Here is a 22,483-nt window from a genome sequence, read left to right on the forward strand (position 1 = left end):
GCACAGCAGGGGATTTGCCCCCGGTCGTTGGACGATCGGATTGGGCAGATGATTGTGTCTGGGGAGGAGGAGGGCCCTTCCTGGCGGCTTTAGCAGCCGGAGTCTTCTCTAGATCATCTCCTTGCCTTTTGAGCAGCTTAGAGAAAGATCGTGGGATCTTCTTGACAGACTCCTGAGAAATAAACAAAGGGTAAGTATACCCAACCGGCAAAATTGTAAAAGAAAAAGGAAATATGCACACATTAAGTCAGGCGGTCTTACCCCGCCTTTCTTGGAATCTTTAGCCTCGACGGCTACTTTCTTGGCCAGCGCAGCCTCTTTGCGCAGCAGCGCCGCAGACTTGGCCGGAGTTTTTGCCTGATCAACCATCCTCAAGGCTTCGTCTGCAAGAACAAAAATTTGTAGTTAGAGAAAATTTGGCAAGTCTGCAATCAAATTAAAATAACAATCATGCCGGATGAGAAGTATTCTACCCCTGGGAAACATGGTACTCAGCCCGCAGGCGGACAAGAAGCACTCGTCCTTGAAAAAGTCCGGATGGGGAATCCAGTTTTTAGGAACAATAATGTGAGTCCCATCCCCCATGGGCTCAGTTGTTGTTTCAAAGAATCCCGGAACCATTATTTGCTCCCGGGCCTTAGTAGATAGTGCCGGGAGAGGGCATTTACGCCCCAGAAGAGCCGGTTCAGCATTGTACCGGCGCAGTGTCCGGTTGTGTCTTAGGGTGGGGGAAGAAACCAAATAAAACTTGTCCTTCCACCCGGACCATTTGGACACCTTGTCCAGAGTCATCAAGTATTGGGGCAAGGTAGTCAGAGTATACCATGCCCCATGGCCGCCTGGAGCCTTGCCCAAATAGTGCATATGAGCGAAGGCAGAGAAGCATCCGGGTCCTTTTGGTGAAATAATCCACAGCCTCAGCATCGCCGACTTCATTAGAGGAGGCAGATCCCTCGCCGTCTACCTCTCTTACCCTAGAGCTCCCGGAGGTAGAGGGAGCCTCTTCGTCAGATCCGCTCTCCTCCCAATCCCTCTATTCCCCTTCCGGGAAAACCTCATCGCCTGGCACTCTCATAGTGCGCCGACTCCTAGACCGTCTGGCCGTCTGTTTCGTTCTGGCCATTGTGTCCTGCACAGACACAGAGAGGGAGGAATTCGGAGATGAGCATATTGGTTCCGACAGTCCAGAAGAGGCACCCCCTGTTTTAGACTCAGCCGTTCTGGGGGATCGGCTGAGTGTCCTAGGCAGTGCCGAGTGAGTGGATTGAGAACTCATTTATATTCTCTAAAAAATCTGGGTATACAGGCGGAAAAAATGGTATACAAATTGAAAGGGAGAAAAGCTAAAATGGTACAGGCGTTTACCTCGCTTTTACTCTGAAAATTCTGAAAACCGCTACAGCCGGTAAACCGGGTGTTGAACTGCTCGCACTCGAAAACGTGAACTTGCTGTGATGCAGACGAGAGCAGAGAATCTCTCTCTAGAATCTCTTTCTTTCTCTCTCGTAAAAGTCAACGTGAACGTAAGGTGTGAAAAGGGGGGGGTAACTTTCTATTTATAGAAAGTGAAAGTGGGGGGAAATTTTCGATTTGAAATTCAAAAATTTTACCCGTTACTGTTCACCTTTGATAGGTGGACACGTGTCACATGCCCCACATGACATCCACGTGACCCATGTGAGAGGAAAATGTTTAGGGTAAAAATTACCCTAGACAGGTGTCCCAGTAAGAGAAGGCCACGTGTCAGGATCAGACTGACCCAAGTGGCCCCTTAGCCATTTGACACGTGGCTCCTTCAGATAGATTCTGAAATGGCGGCCCTCAAGGGCCCAAATCCCAAGAGAACGCTGTAATTCGGCGCAACCCACCACAATCTAGGTCAAGTGACCTAGATAAGGGCACAATTTCCAATGACCCTATAAATAGGGAGATATTTCCCCATTTTGGGGACACATTCAATCATTTATTACACCTGCATTCTCTCACATCAGAGAAAGACCTGAGCTTGGAATCCGAGCAGATACCCACTTAAATTTCCGTTCTCTTTATTCTTTTTCAAGTTACTAACTTGACCGTCGGAGGCGGAGCTCCAACCACCCGAAGTCTCCGTTATTTTGCAGGTACAGCTCAGCCGGATCAGACTTCGTGTTGTAACTCTCCCGAGGGACAAAAACCCCCAAAACAGTTAGTCTTGCAAGAAGATGTATCAAAGTAATAATATAAGGGCTTGATCTCTATGCATCTTGTGTGTTCTTATTTTTTTCCTCGTGTTGTTCTTTACATCTTGCAATCAATACTATATCAGATAATGAATTTTTGTCAATGTAATGTGAAAATATCATGTCATAATTCATGATAATGCAATTTGATCTTACATTGGTGCGCTTATAATTTATTTTAAAGTAGAAACACACAAATTATGCAAAAAGCTAGCATTCAAAAGTTGGCCTAACTCGAACCTGAGAAAGAGTGACCCAAAAGGGTCGCAACCAACTTGACTCAAAATCAACCCCAACACTCAAGTTGATTTGAGGATTCAAACCAAACTAGTATGCATCCTAACCAATCATAGTTCGACCCAAATATGATGCGACCTATTATAAATTCAAACCTAATAATAATTAAACCATAAGCACTATCTATAAATGTATATTCCACAAAATTTTGGAACACCATAGTAAATGGAAATATATTAAAAGGAAATTTATAGAGCTCTTCTTTTTTTAATTTAGATTAGTTAACTATGGAGATATTTTCTTTTTATTTGCTAGGAATAATTTGATTGATAAATCTTTTAAATGTTATTATGTGTTCTTGTTCACATGTTTTAAAAATAACATGCATTTTCTTATAAAATAAACAAAAATTGACATGTCACCCTTTTATAAATCGCAAAGTAAATCTAATATATTTGCCTAAAACATATTAGAAATATTTATGTAAGGCCGCCTTATCATCATAAAACCACTTTTGTGAGTCATTGCAGACATGTGATCTTACATATATCTTCCATGTTCTCTCTTCCCTTGCCCCATTAGTAATACCAAAGTATAATGAAAATCACTTACAAGGTGGTCTTACTTTAAGACGACCTTATTTTAAAATTAAAGTAAACACAAATTATTTCCTTATATATATGTGTTATATACACCGATTTCACACATATTATTGTTCACATAGGATCCTTTGGAGACCCTTATTTATTCCTCTTTTGAGGCTTAAAGTTAAAACCTCCGATGACATTAGTGGTTTTAAATGATGAAAAGCCATTCATAGTACCAAAGTATAATGAAAACCACAATATCATAAATTGTTTTTATTCAAATATCTTTTAATATAAATGCATACGTGATAGTCTGCTTCACCCATAACTTTTGTAAGCAACTCCACTAATGAATATCACTAATATATTTCATAGTTTTAACATTATAATTACTGAAAACTATTTGTGTTAATTCAAAAAGATATCTCATACCCGTAATAGTTTTAAAACCAATGCAAAATAGAGATATATACTTGGTAGTTTTAGTATTACAATTGCACACAATACATCATTGTACAAGGACATTGCTTAAGCTAGCAACTAATGTTTGCTACATAGTTGACAAATGAAATTATAAAACTAATGATATAGGATGATCTTGGAGTCAGAGAAACTGAAAACAAACAAAAATAGTGTGGTAAACTTCAAAATATTGCAGAAATTTAAGCTCCTCGTTTAAACACAAATTTTGTCAATTTGCAATCCTTGACCTTTGGATTAGCACCAAATCGTGCATAACCTCAGTCAATATCTTCAAACTAAAGTTTAATCTTCCTTCTTTCAGTGTATTAATTGATTAATTAGGTAAATTACTAACTCCAATGTGTAGCAAATCCACATTAAAGTCATTAATCCAACTTACTCTCTCTAATCCACATTCCACATTGGTGTCACTAGCTAAATTAATTGATATTTTAATTACTCATGTCCCAAAGAACTTGGTTCAATTTAATTTTATTTCTAGAAATTATGCTGTCAACAATGTTAACTTAATTAGTGGAGTAGTAATTTGGTAGACATATATTGTGATGATAATTTGGACGTCAAAAACTTTGAATTTTTGTAATTTATTTTTAATATTATTATTCATAAACTCTTATCTAGGGGTGAACATGGTCTGGTTTGGTGCGGTTTGAGTCTAAATCAAACCAAACCGCAAAATACAATTTGGTCAATTTTCCAAACCAAACCAAACCATATTAGTATTGAAACCAAACCAAACCAAACCAAACTGTAATAATGCGGTTTGGTGCGGTTTGGTTTGCGGTTTATGATGAGACGACATTTTTTCCGAAAAAATTGTCAAATATTAATAAATTTATAATAAAGTTTAAATAATTAGCCCAAAGTAATTGTCAAAGGGATTAAATTTTACTATAATTCAAGTTTTAATAAAAATAACAACCAACTAATCAAGTGCTAAGTGCTAACACAATAAGAGCAATATGAGTTATATGACCTATTGAATTTTAAGTATTGATATTTGAGAATGAGTATAGAGTATAGTAGTATACTGACCGTATAGTCTTCTAATGATTTTTCATGTTTTTTTTTTTTTGTTTTTTTTTAATTTTTTTATAACATATAATAACTATTTTAATTTAATTAAAAATTATATAAATATTAAAATGCGGTTTACTGGTTTATGGTTTGGTTTGGTTTATAATTTTCGAAAAACCAAACCAAACCGCAAACCATATTTCCCCAAAAATCGAAACCAAACCATATTTTTCCAAACCGTAAATCAAACCAAACTGCTAAAATGCGGTTTGGTCTGGTATGGTTACGGTCCAGACCAAACTGTGTACAGCCCTACTCTTATCTATTGATTTTATTAATCAAATGTATGTCTAATAAGACACTCTTATAAGTACTCCATCTGTCCCTAAATGAAAAGCAGTCCCTAAATGAAAAGCCTATTTTTCTTTATTATGTGAGTAATAAATATTAGAAATATAATATGCTTATTTGTTTCAAAAAAATATATAATAGGCTTATAATAAAGGGACGGAGGGAGTACTCAAAAAGTGATTTTATATATATATATATATATATATATATATATATATATATATATATATATATATATATATATATATATATATATATATATATATATATATATATATATTATTATGAAAACCGGAAAATGATATCTCATTAAATATTGGATAACCTACAAATCTACAATATCATATGAGAAAATCCAAGTTATAACCAGATGCAAATTAGGTGACAATTATGGGATTAAGTCAACAAAAGTACACAGTTAATTTATAACTTGGCATTTGATACAAATTTCAAAATTTGCCATCCAATTTGCAATTTTTGTTCCAATTTGTTTATTATGGTGGTAAAATAAAGCTTAGCTTGCTCTAATAACATTACTCCATTACGTATGCTTTTTTTTTTTTAGTGTTTATTACATATACTTTGTGAAGACAAAAGGTTCCATTTTTTCTAATATATAATGAGTAAAGGATCTTGCTAACAAACACCCTGGATATTGGATAGCATTTAAAATACATTCCATTTTTCCTAATATATATAAGTTCCATTTTTCCTAATATATATTGAATATGTTCAGTTTAATTTAATCTTTTTACTTTTAGTTAACTTATCCAACGCCTCAAAGACATTTGTTACTTCTGCCATGAGTAAATTGCTGTTGATGTTTTTTTTTTTTTTTTTTTTTTTTTGCAACTTTAGCAAGATACTTCCGTTCTTTCTAACTCATCCAATGTGATTATACGGTTTTATATCTCTCTCTTCTTAAGGCCCTTAGCCAGTTAGCCCTATTTTCTCTTATTGATAAACAAATATGTTTCTCAAATGACAAAGTTGTAAAGTAAAGCAACTATTTGCACTGTTTATCGATATACAACCGCTACTTGAATTAGCAGATTTACCCCCCAACACCGGTACTAATTATACCAAATACCTAAAGTAGCGATTATACGGTCTCACCTATAATATTGCACTTTTAGTCCCTTAATAAATGAGCATTGTTTCACAAAATGAGAAACTCGGGCAGCCTCCATGTAATTTCTATAGGTCAAATTGCCCAAATGTATTATTCGTAAATATCAAAAATTAAAATTCGCTACAATAAAACAGAGGAAGTATCAATAGATTCATATAATTTACATTATTTGATTATAAGGTTTACAACTCAATCTAAACTCACAATGCTATAAGAAAACAAAGAAAAGAAAAAAAAAAAAAAAAAAAAAAAAAAAAAAAAAAAAGGAATATTAACTTATTCAGGAGTTTGTTTCCTCCAATTTAAGTGGTACCTCTAAGGTTTCACTATCCCTTACAATCTTCAAGATCACTTCATCTCCAATATTGTAGTCATCAAGTACTCTCATTAAATCAGCTTTACTTCTTACCTGCCCATTCAGAGAATAAATTACACACAAAGTACTACATTATTTTGTTCTACTGCATGAGCCATGCGACTTACCAAATATTCCTTTACATTCCTTTCACCTAATGAACTATCCCTTTACCAGAACTTTGCTTTCACTTCTTTTCACTGATATAGTTGGTATCGTAGAAATTGTGGTCTAATTCTTCATTGAACTACATAGGTTCACGTCTTACAACAATGGTGATGATGGTCACAATTAAACAGCAAATTGAACACCTGAACTATACATAACTAACAGATAATAGGACCAAGGGACTTAGCAAGGAGTCAAGGAGATACTTCAGTTTGGTAATGATAGCCTTCATAATATTTAGGTATATCTGGAAAACATTTGCGTCTGAAAATAGCTAGTAAGATTACATTTTCAAAATATTGCTGTCAAAATTGAGTGATAAAGAGATAACGCAGAAACACATTGGCATATGGACTACATATTGCCATATTGGTGAAATTTTGTATTTCTTAATTTTAAGTGTATGGGACGATAATACAACTTTGGAGATACATTGTAAACTTCATAACATCTATTACTTCAAAGGAACATATCTAAACAGAAAACGGCTTTTAAACTTCATTACTGGTAAATAAGACTATAAGGTCTGTAACTTCCATTGTTATGGTAATTAGCTAGTAACATATAGCATTTCATTCTCAGATAAATATTAATCTGTTCCTTCCTTAGCCAAAGTACTTTCTAGCTAGTAAAATATATATATCCCCAACTGACAGCTGTAAGGGCGGGCTTCTATCCCTTTTCTTTAAGTTGTTTCAGTTAAAATAGCCCAATCAATTTACAATCTGAGACCTTCATAAGCTGTGTTCCGTAACATAATATCCTTTTGGGAAATTATCAATGGTACACCCAAAGTTCGGGCTTTTATCAATGGTACACCTACTTAACTTTTGTTTATTATTGGTACACCCAAGGTTTCCCACACTCATCTACAGTAACCCTAACGTTAATCAAATGTTAATTTTAGGTTAGTTTTAACAAAATAGAATTAAATTACTAAATTGCCCCCTACCCCACATACATTAAATCTCTCCCTCCAAATTCCAACTACCTAAATTAAAAACACCCTAATTCAGAAGACCGTTCGTCTTCTTCTTCCTTCTCAGTCTCTCCTCTATTTATGCTTCTGTGAGGTGCCTAAATTGACTTACGTTTGGAACAAAATTCCTGGGAACTCTGCACTTCATTGTTGATTGTTAAAGGTAAGTGTTGATCTGAGCCTTTAAATTTTTGAATTTCGCTTAAAATTGTTTGGTTTTTGGAAGTATATGAAATTTTGTCTAAATGGTTGAAATATGGTTACAATTGCAATTAACTGATTTGAACCACAAACCCCTACCAATCCTGTTGCTAGAAGACCCCATGCCAGAAGAAGCCATTCACATTCAAAAAAAAAAAAAAAAAAAAAAAAAAAAAAAAAAAAAGAAAGTAACGACGGAAATTCGCGTGAAGAAGGAAAAAAGTGAAGAGGGAAAAAAATGAGGGAGGGAAACAATATATACAATTAGAGGGGGTGGGTGGGTTAGTTTAAATAAAAGAGGGAAAGTGAAGAGGGAAAAAAAGAAGGGAGTTTTTCAAGTTAAGAAAATCGAGAAAGCTAAAATTAACGTTTAATTAACGTTAGGGTTATTGTAGATGAGTGTATGAAATCTTGGGTGTACCGCTGATAAACAAAAGTTAAGTGGGTGTACCATTGATAAAAGCCCGAACCTTGGGTGTACCATTGATAATTTCTCTATCCTTTTTATTTCCAGATGGTTCTTTGCATTATGAACTAGATTAAATTTCCTTAAACTCCAGTATCATGAAACTGCAAAGGATATGAAGTTAATGGGAAAAGGTATACAAACTTACAGGCTTATTGTCCACCGCAGCAATTATATCTCCCAGAATAATTTTCCCAGCAAAGCCCCTTGTGGTGGGACGTAGTCCTGCCTTTGCTGCTATACTGTTCACCTGAACCTACAAGTAGATTTAAAAATTATTAACTCATTTATTCATTTGATGAATTAAAGAGATAATGATAATTCTTTTTCAATAAGTAACTTGGAAAGTGCTGAATTGATGACACTCAAACAGTTATCTGTAAGGGGAAAATAAACTCGATGCACAAACCTGCAACACAAGAGCTCCATTCCGAACGTTTAGCTGACTTGCTACCAAATCTGGAGCAATCTCAATGTTTAGACCAGCTCGAACAACCTTCAACAGCACATCATCAGCATGTAGAAGTTCTATATACAGGCAACTGACAGTTGAGTAATTACAAGTTTATTTATCTTTCTATTACTTTATTTTAAAAAGTAAGAATACTTCCTTTCTCTCACTCACATTCCTATATTAAAATATATCCAACTCAATTATCATGAGACGTCTGAGAAAAAGTCACTTACTTTGCCAAGCTGAATTAACTGAGGTATTATCTTGAGTAGAGTTGAAGAAGGAATAGCAAACCCCACCCCAGCTGATGTACCTGCAACCAAAAACTCCTATTAGGTTCAAATAATTTTTCTAGGTATATCTCTTAATCATCCATTAATTCAAGGTACAAAATTTTTTGGGCATGTCCCTAAATTATCTGGGTATGTATAATAATCATCATTAATTTTCCTGCATTGGAAACTTTCAAACTTAAACGCTGTCTTGCTGAATTCTTGTTGATATATGTCATAGGTTTCATTCTTGGATTAGGTATCAACATAGTAAAGTTCACCCAATTAACAATCCTGGAGGATGACTTTTTGTAGATTTGGGGGTTAAAATGTATATGGAAGCCTTTGCCAGCATAATTTTGCTGACTTCTAGCTAAATATATAATTTTAAATCCAATTTTGAGACCTGTAATCCATTATTGCATGGAAAATGCGTGAGAATGATATGCAAGACTCCGAGAAGTAGTGTCTCATAAGAAAATGATACATTATAACAGGTGGAATGTCTACCACAGAGGCTGAATTGGGTTTGGTTCATAAGTTAAAAAATCGACATGTCTGATTTCAAGGTTTCAGATTGTGTTAGATCAGTCTCGGTGGGCAAGTAGTCTTTCAACTTGAGCAAGGATGATGTTGTTAGGTTTTGCTGATTTTCTATTTCCCTGGTGTTGATTAAGGCCTGCTACTTGAAACTTTGTAGAGTGATGTTAATTAAGTCATCAGTGAAGATCAATCAAATCATTTTCCTATAAGCAGTCCCTTTGTCGAAAACATGCCAAGGAAGTATATTAATTTACTTTTAGAAAATGAACAAATTTGATAAAATATTTTTTTTACTCCCTCTACCCCACTAAGATTGCCCCATATACTAAAAATGGATTTCCTAATGAGTTAACCCCATTCCATTTAGTATAATTTCACAACCCATGTGCAACCACAAAAGTACAAAAATACAACCTCACATGCTTTTAATAAAACCAACTCTTAAGAAAGTGAACTAAAGGATATGGGGCATTTTGAGTAGGACGGAGGGAGTATTAATCTTTAAACTAAACACTTCCAAAGAAAATGGATTAATCATGGGAGATGTATAGATTAAGCTAAAAGATAATTTACATACGTAGTACATTAAAAAGATTCAAGCACATTCTGCAAATAAATCACTTCGCATATTTTTTTTTAAAAATAAATTTTTTAATAACCATTAAAAACTCTTCACAGATTAACATAATAAAACGGTTGGACCTCATATTTAGTTCACTCTACTTAACATCTTTCCATAGAGAGTTCATTGAAACTGACAGAAAGTTCATGACGACTAAAAAGGTAGCTTAATGCTGAAAATTTTGGTAGCCAACATTAATAAGTTCTGGCAAACTAGTTGTAAAAAGATTAGGGGAAAATACAAACTTGAATCCCTATCCAGCGTAGTGTCCCTTCACGAAATTACCATATTCCATTTAGGTAAAGTCCCATTGGAATTCCAATTTTCTTTTTAGGTATGGTGTCACTCTCATCATACAAAGAACTATAAACCCTTCTATCCCTAACAATAAAAAAGGAATATTACTCTAACTTTCATTTATTATGGGTCCCCAATTTCTATTTTCTCCATTAGAAAACGATAAAATACTTCCTTTGACTCAATTTCTTAATCATTCTTACTCTCTTAAAACTGTGTACCCAAAAGTTTAAGGGATGCAGTACTCAAAAGTGGTAGGAAGATTAGCTGAAGAAGTAGCTCAATTCATAAGCTACATTCACAGATTCAGTAGTTAACAGTACTATAGCTTCAAGGCTTGAAGCTTAAAGATAATTAATGACTAAATAAAAATATTTAAATGCCATCCGTTAATCAGAAGGAAAAGCTCACCAGTCTGAGTAAATATAGCTGTATTAATCCCAATCAAATTGCCCTTTGAATCTAGCAGAGGTCCTCCACTGTTGTCATATACACAAAAAAAAAAAAAAAAAAAAAAAAAAATAGAAACCAGTTAACAGTTCAACAGAACTGATGGGAAATTGAAAAATATATAGGCCTTGTTTGGTAGTAAGCTTATTGGGGGTATATTAGCTTATTTGACTAACTTTAGCTGATTGACTAGTCAAACAAGCTAATACAAGTGTTTGGTAATAAGCTTATTGAAAGAGCTTATTCCACTAAATAAGCTCTTTTTGAAAAAGCTCAATTTAGGAGCTTTTTCAATTAGCTTATTCATTAATTATTGTGAAATGACATTTATAACCTCATTTAATTTAAAATCCTATCTAAACTACCTACCTCACAATTAGCTTATTGGTCATTTCACATACTCAATCACCTTTAAGCTATCAGCTATTTACCAAACACTTTTATATAATCAGTTAATACAATAAGTTAGTCAAATCAGTTAATAAAATCAGCTAGTCAAAATCAGCTAACTCAATCAGCTTCAGCTTTCAGCTTTCTCCCAAACAGGGCCATATAGATAACCAAACAAACAAAGATAACTGTAAATTAAAAAAGAGAAACTGTAGTAACTATAAGTCGTGTGACCTAGCATTTAATCAGACTTTAGGATCTTCAAGTAACGTGGTAAAACAAAAACAAAAAAACAAAAAAAAAAAAAAAAAAAAAAAAAAAAAAAAAAAAAAAAAAACCAAACAAACAAAGATAACTGTAAATTAAAAAAGAGAAACTGTAGTAACTATAAGTCGTGTGACCTAGCACTTAATCAGACTTTAGGATCTTCAAGTAACGTGGTAAAACAAAAAAAAAATCATCAATCGGTTAGATGGAGTTAGAAATCAGACATACCTATTCCCAGGATTAATTGCTGCATCTGTTTGGATGCCTCCACCAATTGTAACTCCTGTCTGACTAAAGATATCACGATTTAATCCACTTATAACACCAACAGTGAGTGTGTGATCAAAACCAAAAGGATTTCCAATTGCCAAACACTGTTGGCCAACTTTAAGGGAGGATGATGGCCCCACATTGATGGGTTTCAACAGATCTGCAGCTGCTTCTACCTGAAAGTATATAGATTGATCATCATTCAACAAACATTCGTAAATGTAATGAATCATTTGTAATCAATGTATATGAAACTGCTAAAACAGGATTTCAGGCATTCTGTACTGCTGTTAAGTCCGTACATTCCAAAGAGATGGTACACACCAAATTAATAATCTGAGATTAAGAAACAAATCTAGACAACATTATTATAAGAAAATACATATAATTTAAAATGTTGGGCAGCTACCATAGAGAAGCAACATTATAAAGCCAATATTATTACTACTAACTAGTTATGTGTAATAGTGTGTACATACTAACCTCCTAAACCTTTTCCAGGTTTATTTAAAGAAATATCATTTGTGGTGAGAAAATGAGAACGAAGACAAGAGCTTATATTAGGAAATTTGAGAATTACATAACTCCTAGATGTACTGTATCTCTAATGCGTTGTTTAGTACACTAATCTTCTACTTCCATTTTTCTTAAAGTTGCAAAATTTTGATTTTCATGTTTTACAACAATTAGTAATAATTCCTCCATTTCATATTATTTGTAACAATTACCAAAATTGGTTGCTAACATTATATGCTACAAATGTTTTCTTTCCTTTTTAAGTTGTCAATTCACTTTATCTCTCTTCTAATCACATGCATCTCTAACTTTCTCTCACCATTTAACAGTCACAAACAAATTTCGCATAGGAGTCTGTATTAAGGTCTTTGTTGCACATAATATGAAACAGAGGTAGTATCAATATTCATATTAATGAAAGTTAATATAAGTTGACATTTAGAGAATTTACTTTTAGATTAATCTAGAAACAAATTACATAATAACATTTGTTTTTAACAATAGGTAAAACAGTAAAATATATGGTTAAATTTAGTACACGAATAGTTCAAAAACAAATTGTTGCAACAATAGGGAGAAGAAGACGTATTATTCATAGTTAAATTACAAAAATGAGATAAATTGAGGCTTATGTTACCAAGACTTGGTAACAATTCTATTCAAGATTCATAAGAGATATTCCTATGATTGAGCTAGAACAGCTCCAAGTGGGCCTTGATCAATGAACAACCAAAATTCAATTTACACTAAATATTCAATAGCTCGTATGCACTGTAGAGTATATAGAATAATGATTTGAACTTACGATAAAAACAATTAAATAAAAAAAGCATCAAATTTGTAACAGATGGAGACATCATGATGTGTGCAAAAGAAACCAACTATATTCTACATATGAAGATTACTAGTGATAACTACGGAAAGCATAAACACATGGTGTTAGTCTGTTAGATGATATAAAATATTAAAAGAAAGCCAATTATCATTATCAAAAGAGTAAACCTTCAAGACAGCAAGATCCTTTGCACGATCAGCTCCGATTAATCTACCCTCAAAGCTCTTTTGAACCCTGAAAGAAGGTCATCCACATTAAGAAGCCATGTAATTCAGTCATTCTACTCTAGATAAATAAATAAATATAGTAGTATTTATGGTAAAAGTGGGTATAGTAATTTTACCCATCAGAAGCTAAGACATTAACACGTGCAACAACTTGTCCTGGGCTAGGATTATTTGAAAGCGAGTTACCTATCACTGGATATCACCACAAAAGTAAACATTATTTTATATCTTTCTTTTATCCCCCCCTTCCTTGTATTCTTTCTAATTGCTCTCATGGGATTTGTAATATAACTACATGTAAAGCCAAAAGGAAAAATACCAAAAGCAATCCAGCATTGCAAATTTGCAAGAGGAAAAGATTTAGCATTGTCAACATTTTTGTCTACCAACATTATATAGTGAATATGTCAATCATAACTACTGTACAAGTTAACATAAACACTTCTTTGGAAGTTTATTACTTGTTACTTGTGGATGTAAATACGTAATCATACAACATCTATCAATCAAACAAACAAAAACAGAAATTTATCTACCAGCTTGACAGAATAGGATAGAATAGTGGCCACAGCCCCACACCACACTTACCAACTAGGTTGCACGAATACGGGATACAAGGACGTATATGAGTACGAGGAAGGAAAACAGCAAATCCAAAATTTTCAGGATATGGGTATGGAAAATTTTTTTACCATAAATTATTAAAAAAAAATCTGAAAAAAAAAGTACCAAAACAAACATATGATAAATTAAAGATTTAGCATTGTCAACATTTTTGACACCGTACTCGGCGTACTAGTTAGGGGTCTGATTGAATTAGCCAAAACACCACGACGGTCGGCTACTCCGATGATACAGCTCTACTTACTCCTAGACACAGAAACACCACTAGGAATAATTGAGAGAAACCTTGGATACAGAAACACCACCACGGGATTAGGGAGGATGCTTAACCTAAGAACACTCAAAGTGTAATATATTTCATATGCAAAACTTGAGTTTACGGGTTACAACTATGGCTATTTATAGCCTTGATTCAGTACTATTACAATTGTCAAAGTTGAACTAATTAATGCAAGAACCTAGCTATTGTTGAGTTGGGATATTGCCGACATGAGCTAGCTATTGCCGACACGAGCTTCTAGCAGTGGTCAAATTGGATGGAGGGGCCGGCTTCTAGAAAGAGTATATGAACCTTAACGGGCTGGCTTCTTAAAAGAGTACTTTAACTTTAACCTTGTCAAACTCCCCTTATTGGAGAAGACTCAACCTCGAGTCTTTGCTCTTCCTCATCCTCGTAATATGGGGATAAATCAGCGACATTAAATGTAGCGGAAACATTGTATTCCCCCGAAAGCTCAATCTTGTATGCATTTTCCCCGATTTGTTCTAGGACCTTGAATGGTCTATTATCTCGGGCTTGAGTTTACCATGTGTTCCTTTGGGAAACCTTTCTTTCCTTAAGTGGATCCAAACAAGATCTCCTTCCTTAAAACTAGCTGGTTTACGAAACTTGTTCGCTTGTGATTAATAGCGTTGATTTTGCCTTGTAATTTGAGCTCGAACCTTCTCATACAACTTCTTGATTTCTCTAGCTCGTTCATCAGCATCATTGCTAAAGTGGTCAAGAGAGGGTAGTGGAACAAGATCAATTGGCGTAGTTGGATTTTTACCATAAATGATCTTCACCAGTGGTTTGGCTCGGAGGTTTGGCTCGGAGAACAATTGTAGGCGAACTCAGCTTAAGTTAACAACACATCCCACCGTCGGATGTTCTTGCTTACAAGACTTCTCATCATATTCCCAAGAGTCCTATTGACAACTTCAGTTTGACCATGAGTTTGAGGATGTGCGGCTGAGCAAAATTGCAACTATGTTCCCAACTTTCGCCATAAAGTTCGCCAAAAATGACGCATGAACTTAGACATCTCAATCAGAAGTGATAATCTTTGGTATTCCATGTAGCCGTACAATTTCTCAAAAATAAGATCAGCAATCTGCGTGGCATCATTAGTTTTATTGCATGGAACAAAATGAGCCATCTTCAAGAATTGATCAACAACCATGATGGAATCTTTGTTGCATTGGGTACGAGGTAACCTAACAACAAAATCCATACTAACATCTTCATGAGCATCAGGCACCACCGACAATGGTGGGTGGGTAAAGACAGGTGTTTTGACCTCGGGCTTTGGCAATATGACACGCTCGGCATCGCTTGACATATCCATCGATGTCACGAACCATGTGGGGCCAATAGAAATTTTCTTTAACAATGCCCAATGTCTTATCACGACCAAAATGACCAGCAAGACCACCGGCATGACACTCATGTAGTATCACCTCACGTAGTAAACATCTTAGCAAGCACAATTGATTTCCCTTAAATAAGTAGCCATCTTGTTGATGAAAATGGCGGTGAAGGCCTCCTGACTAATTATTAATTATGTTATTAATATGTTAAAAATATTATATTCAAGTGCATACCACAAGCTTTAATTAATTTTTAAAAAAAAAATATATATAAAATACTCAAAGAAAAAACTCAATAAAATACTCAAAGAATATATGCAATGCAACTATTACACGTACCTTCTGGAGACAAAAAGCCTTCCAAATTTCTCCAAAATCTTCATCATCTTCATATAAGTATTTGAGAACCTCGAAACCAATGACTTTGACTTGGAGAGTGGAAAACAAGGCACGTCTTCTACTTAGGACATCAGCAACCTTGTTTTGTGTCCAAGATTTGTGCCTGAGGACAAAGTGGAAAGGAGAGAAGAACTCGCTCTATCTTGCATGACGATGTTGGAGTTTGGCTGTGAAGATGCTTCAGATTCGTGATCTGAGTAGAGCACAAACTCTTTAGCTAAAAGATAGTGACTCCAATGATCTAAGGTACAATTGCATAGAGCTCCTTCTCATATGTTGAGTACTTGCGCCTTGATTCATTGAACTTTTCACTAAAGAAAGCAATCAGTCGTCCCTCTTAGACGAGGACTGCACCTATACCAACTCCCGAAGCATCACAATCTACCTCGAAAAGCTTATCAAAATCCAGCAAGGCGAGAATTGGTGCATGGGTGATCATGATCTTCAATTTCTCAAAGCTTTGTTGAGCGGTTGAGGTCCACTCAAACTTCTCCTTCTTCATTACTTCAGTGAGCGGGCAGCAATAGTGTTGAAATTTTTGATGACTCGGCGGTAGAAAGCTACTAGACCATGAAAGCTGCGAACACCATGTATTGATTGAGGAACTGATGGCTTTAATCTTGCTAGGATCCATCTCGATCCCATTGCCAGAGATAACATATCCAAGGAATACCACTTTATCGGTGAGAAAGTGACATTTCTTCAGATTGGCATACAACTTTTGTTCACGAAGAACTTGGAAAATTTGTTGCAGATGATCCATATGCTCTTCTGAACTTCGAACGTACATAAGGATATCATCAAAGTAAATAACTACGAACTTGCCAATGAAAGGGCAGAATACCTAATTCATCAATCGCATAAAGGTGCTAGGAGCATTGGAAAGACCGAACGACATGACCAATAACTCATACAATTCATCTCTAGTCTTGAAGGTAGTCTTTCATTCATCTCCAGGTCGCATCATTCGGATTTGATGATATCCGCTTCGTAGATCAATCTTCGAGAATACAACAGCATCATGTAATTGATAAGTAGATCATCGAGGCGCGGAATGGGAAAGGATACTTGATAGTCATTCGATTGACGGCACAAGTATCAATGCACATGAACCACAATCCATCTTTCTTTGGGACAAGGAGTGATGGAACTGAGCATGGACTCACACTTTCACGTACCAATCCTTTTTGCATGAGATCGATGAGTTATCGTTGGAGCTCTTCATGCTCTTTTGGACTCATTCGATAGGCAACCTTGTATTGGATGAGTGCTCTACGAACAAAGTCGATGCAATGTTGAATATAACGCATTGGAGGTAAACCATCAGGAATTTCTTTCGACACAATGTCACTGAATTCGCTAAGTAAAGGTTGGATTTCATCCGCCATTCCTAGATCTTCTTGATTTTCCTCGAGCATAACTAAAACACAAGCAACAGCGGATTCTTCCAAGGCCATTGTAAACATTGATTCTGACACAACAGAGCTCTTCTCTTGGCTTAGCCTTGTCAACAAATCCCTTTTTAGTGGTGTTAAAACAATTTTGACACCATCCTTTTCAAAGGAATAAGTATTATGAAAGTCATCATGAATTGCACGACGATCATACTTCCATGGGCGATCCAAAAGTAGGTGACAAGCTTCCATAAGGATGACATCACACCATACCTTATCTTGATATTTCTTCCCAATGGAGAAATAAACGAGGCATCTCTTAGAGACCTTGACATCATTCCCCTTCTTCAACCATGTAAGCTTGTAGGGATAAGGGTGATCCTTCGTAGGCAGCTTCAATTTTTAGACCATGGTGACGACAATCACATTCTCACAACTACCACTATCGACGATGACATCACATATTTTGCCATGATATGTACCTCGAATGTGGAAAATGTTGCGTAACCATTCATCTTCTTTTACCGGGGTGGCATTAAGGATACAACGAATGACTAATGATTCGTCTTCGTTAGCGTGCAACTGTGCAAGACCTCTTCATTGTTGTCATTCTCAAGGTTATCTTCAACATGCTCTTCTTCTAATAATTCCTCTTCAACAAGAGACATCATTCGAGAATTTGGACATTCAGAAGCAATGGGTCCAAATCCTTGACATTTAAAACATCTTCTTAAAGTGGAATTATTGTTACCTTGCCTTTGCGATTTACTTGTTGCAATTGGATTCTCAATCTTCTTCGTTGATGTGCTAGAGTTCGCCTTCAATGGAAACTTTGTTGAAGTATTTCCACGATAAGAGCTCTCCTTAGAGACAAACTTGAATCCAGTTTTCTCCTTTGCTTGCTGGCTTTCAACTTTCAAAGCAAGCTTGGTGACGTCGTTCAACGACCAATATTGTTGGAGTTGTACGACTTTAAAATTTTTTTGACAAGGTTAAGGTTCAAGTACTCTTTCTAGAAGCCATCCCTGTTAAGGTTCAAGCTTTTTTTTTGTAGAAGCCAGCCCTCCATCCAGTTTGACCACTTCTAGAAGCTCATGTCGGCAATATCCCAACTCAACAATAGTTAGGTTTTTGCATTAATTAGTTCAATTTTGACAGTTGTAATAGTACTGAATCAAAGCTATAAATAGCCATAGTTGTAACCCGTAAAACACAAGCTTTGCATATGAAATATATTACACTTTGAGTGTTCTAAGGTTGAGCATCCTCCCTAATCCTTGGTGTTGCTTCTGTATCCAAGGTTTCTCTCAATTATTCCTAGGGGTGTTTCTTTATCTAGGAGTAAGTAGAGCTATATCGTCGGAGTAGCCAACCGACGTGGTGTTTTGGCTATCAGACCTCTAACTAGTTTCATACACCAAAACGAAAATGGTTCAGACCCTTGTAGCAATCCAATTGTAATAGAAAAATCTTTTATCAACCCATCACATGTCCTCACATTTGTTGACAAATCCCAATACATGTTCTTCTAGGCCCACGTACCTTTGCGGTATACCTTATCATAGGCCTTCTCAAAATCAATAAAACCATATAAATGTCCTTCTTTACCCTATAAAACTCCATCATTAGCCTTATCAAATGGATCCCTTCAATAGTAGAACTCCCAAGCATAAAACCAAATTGGTTATCCGAAATGCTTATACAAGCCCTCAACCTATGTGCAATCACCCTTTCCTAGTTTCCCACAACTTCATAGTGTATCTCATAAGCTTGGTCCCTAGATAGTTAGATTAATCTTGAATGTCTCCTTTGTTTTTATAGATTGGGACCAAGGTGTTCTTCCTCCAATCTTGCGGGATTCTTGTAGCTATCCATATCTTGTTAAAGAGATTTGTTAATGAATCAATACCAATTTTACCCAAGCACATCCACACTTCTTCCGATATACCATCAGGACAAATTGTTTTTTTAAGTGATTCTAAGACAAATTCAAGAAAATTCTCATTGATCATAATTGGAAAGTGGAGAATAAATTGGAATTACAGCTGTGTCAAAAGATTAGTGTGAGAAAGCAAACCCAAAAACATGCATTAACTTAAACTTCTTTGTTAAATACATAAATTAATTTCTCCTGAAATTTTTGATGTTCCATTCTTTAGAGACAAAGGTTAGAAACTTATGAACCCAGCACCTAGTTTCTTTTTACTCGTCCACAAATCTTAAATTGTTGCTTATAGTGGTGACAGCCCTTGTGTCAAAAAAATTGCACTTTCCAACATTTTTTACTTAGTTTTATCTGATGTAACCATTTTCAATTGGTCAGAGAAGATGTAGGTGAAGAGTCACATATTCATAATAATGAATTCATTTCTTATCGAACATCATCCTTAAAGAAAGACGGACAAAAAAAAATTATAATAATGTATGCAAAAAACATGGCAAGGACCATTAACTTTCTCAAACATACCGTTGGAAGTTGATACAAAGAAGGATAAATTATAACCTGGATAATTATCTAAATAATTTCTCAAACCTTACCATGATAGTTTGTGACAATGTGGCCCTGTCCATCCCAAACTACTCCTGAACCGTTTCCTTCAGGAACCTGTTCAACAATTATAACCATGTTAAAACTGCATCACTAGAGAGTCAAAACTCAAAGAATGCCAAAGTTGAAAAAGCAGAAAGCTGATTAGACTGCACATTTATTGAATAGCAACAGCTAATCACGTACACATGATGGAACTAATCAGTAATCACATAACCCTGAGTAATACCAATATTTGCTATGAGTAATTACCTCAACCACACCTGTAATATTGAGCTGGGGACGCAATGTTACATCAAAGATGTTCACCACAGAGTACGTATTCTTCTCAAATAGCTGAACAACTCTTTCCTGTCAAGTACATAGATATCAATTCACCTGCCATGAACATTCAGTAAATAAAGTGTAGAAGTCACCACTAAGAACATAATTAAACTAGAGAGACAGTAGTTGAATTGCTAAGGAAAGCAAACCTCAGCGGGTAATAGAGGCCCAGAAGGGGAAACTGAAGGTGTTACTTCTTCAATTGTGACAGATGGATCCCCTAGTGCAAAAGCTGTAAATCCATATGCAGTCAAGGCAATTAGAAGCATAAGAAAATATTTCACAAAACATTTCTTAAAAATTGCAAATCAGGTTTTACACAATACATTCAGGTTTTACACAAACATTTGAAAATCTGGGTTAGAGTTGTGTAAAAGGAAAGTTCAGGTGAGAGCACTAAGTTAAGTGCAAACATATCTATGACTATGCAAGTGAGGCAGTACCCTCATAGGTTCAAGGGACTGATGATGCACAAAATTGACTGAGGCAAGAGCTGATCAGAAACACAAGGTACAGCAGGTAGAAGAAAATCAGTAGAGCTTTGATCAAGTATCTCAAATAAACTCCATTATACATGACCCTATCCAACTTCGAAACACCCTATAAGGAACATCTTGCCAATATCACAATGTAACCCCACCACCCACCCCTTTTCCCTCAATACATAGGAAGTACTGTAAGGCAGTTTCATCAACACTCAATTCACAATTTTGAAGCTCATGCAGGACAGGTGGAGACGAAGAAATTTTGTCATCATGTTTTAGCAAAACATGAATCCCAGTAGAATCCATTATTTTTCCAAATTATGACCTTGAAATCCACCCATAATTTTAATCCTTTTGGACAAAAGTACAAAACAATTAAGTTCCATATCTTGAGAAGAACATCCAAGCATTGTCTCTAAAGATCCCCTTCTCCAAACACCTCATTCTCTCATCCTACTATTCACCATATATCATTGCAACCTTCAATATCTTATACAAATAAACATACTTCTTACAAATTGGTTTACACGAGCATTGAAAATTGTGTTTTCATCAATGACCCATTTATATTCAAATGATACTTTTTGCTAGACTAGAGTTTAGTGATGATGATGTATTGACACGCTTCCAAAGTATGAAAACTCGAAGAATGCTTAACCTATTGTAACCCCTTAATTGTAAATTGACCTTATCTTTCACAATTTATCTTATTAACCCTTATTTGAAATTTTGAACCTTTTTTGTTTCCAATGTTGAAATTGGTGTGGCAACTTGTTTCAAAATCCCAAGCAAAAATACATCAATAAAACAAAATCAACATATTCTCAATTTACAATAAAATAAAATCAACACATTGCCGCACTTCAATTATCATCAACCTCATATTTAAATGGAAAATTCTCAATGCAAATAACATTAAAAAATAAAAAAAAAAAAACAAAATCACCATAAAATTTCAGCAACAAACCTGGAAAATAGGTAGAAAGATAATAACAAGAACAAAACCCCAAACTCCGAACCAAAGCCCGCCTAGTTGAAAAGGGAAAATTTGACCGAATTTCATCATCAACTAAATTATTACTTCCGCAATCATCAATTCTGCAAGAATACAAACAAAAGTCGTAAGAAATTCAAACCCATTGAAATTTCACGAAATTGGAAGAGAGATAAAAAGGAATAACCTTTGGGAAGAAGAAGAACAAATGGAGGAGACCCCATCGAAGAAAAGGTCTCTGCGACTAAGGCATTTGGTGACATTGGTTGTTGGGGAAGAAGGAATGGTGCAACAACCTGAAATTGAGAGCACCTGCATTTGTAATTTATGTTGTGGTATGATAAGTCTGTTGCTCTTCTAGTAGGAGGCATCAACAATTGGAAGCCAAAGAGGCAAACACATTATCATCAATTCATTTATCGATGTTGTTTTCATTTTGTGGAAAGTGCACTCACAAGTCTCAACACTCAATTTGGATAAATGAGTTGGATTTAGTAAAATCGAGTTAAATCATTTATTTTCAAGTTTGATTATGTTAAAAAGAATTAAATAAATAATTAAACCATTTATTTTCAAGTTTGATTATGTTAAAAAGAATTAATTAAATCATTCAATCATGTTAAAAAAAAAAGTAAAAAAAAAATAAATTATAATAACGACAGCCAAGTACGTTAAGTTGCAAATGAATGCATACCCAAATTTTCAATTCACGGAATTTTGGTTTTTAAATACTTGTCAACTATTTAGG

General features: G+C 35.0%; 1 protein-coding gene across 1 annotated transcript; it reads right to left on the reverse strand.

Annotated features, from left to right (window-relative positions):
• Window positions 1–6,150: 6,150 nt before the first annotated feature.
• Window positions 6,151–22,148, reverse strand: LOC145641796 (protease Do-like 8, chloroplastic). Its single transcript, XM_081692758.1, has 13 exons — window positions 21,923–22,148; window positions 21,709–21,839; window positions 20,406–20,488; window positions 20,185–20,283; window positions 19,923–19,989; window positions 13,455–13,530; window positions 13,279–13,345; window positions 11,719–11,936; window positions 10,795–10,862; window positions 8,883–8,962; window positions 8,605–8,691; window positions 8,344–8,451; window positions 6,151–6,435 (listed from the first exon to the last, which is right to left on the reverse strand). The coding sequence occupies exons 1-13, from the start codon at window positions 22,051–22,053 to the stop codon at window positions 6,307–6,309; spliced, it is 1,344 nt and encodes a 447-aa protein (XP_081548884.1). The 5' UTR covers window positions 22,054–22,148; the 3' UTR covers window positions 6,151–6,306.
• Window positions 22,149–22,483: the final 335 nt, after the last annotated feature.

This window comes from Chenopodium album, chromosome 8, assembly GCF_948465745.1.
Source record: "Chenopodium album chromosome 8, dcCheAlbu1.1, whole genome shotgun sequence".
Taxonomy (NCBI): Eukaryota; Viridiplantae; Streptophyta; class Magnoliopsida; order Caryophyllales; family Amaranthaceae; genus Chenopodium; species Chenopodium album.

What these genes read in the sequence shown, in the direction of transcription:
- LOC145641796 (XM_081692758.1), bottom strand. Translation starts at nt 22,053, where the DNA reads ATGCAGGTGCTCTCAATTTCAGGTTGTTGCACCATTCCTTCTTCCCCA. An exon ending in GCAATTAATCCTGGGAATAG is followed by an intron (nt 10,863 to 11,718) that starts GTATGTCTGATT and finishes ATATGACAACAG; the next exon opens with TGGAGGACCTCTGCTAGATT. An exon ending in ATGGAGCTCTTGTGTTGCAG is followed by an intron (nt 8,452 to 8,604) that starts GTTTGTGCATCG and finishes ATCTACTTGTAG; the next exon opens with GTTCAGGTGAACAGTATAGC.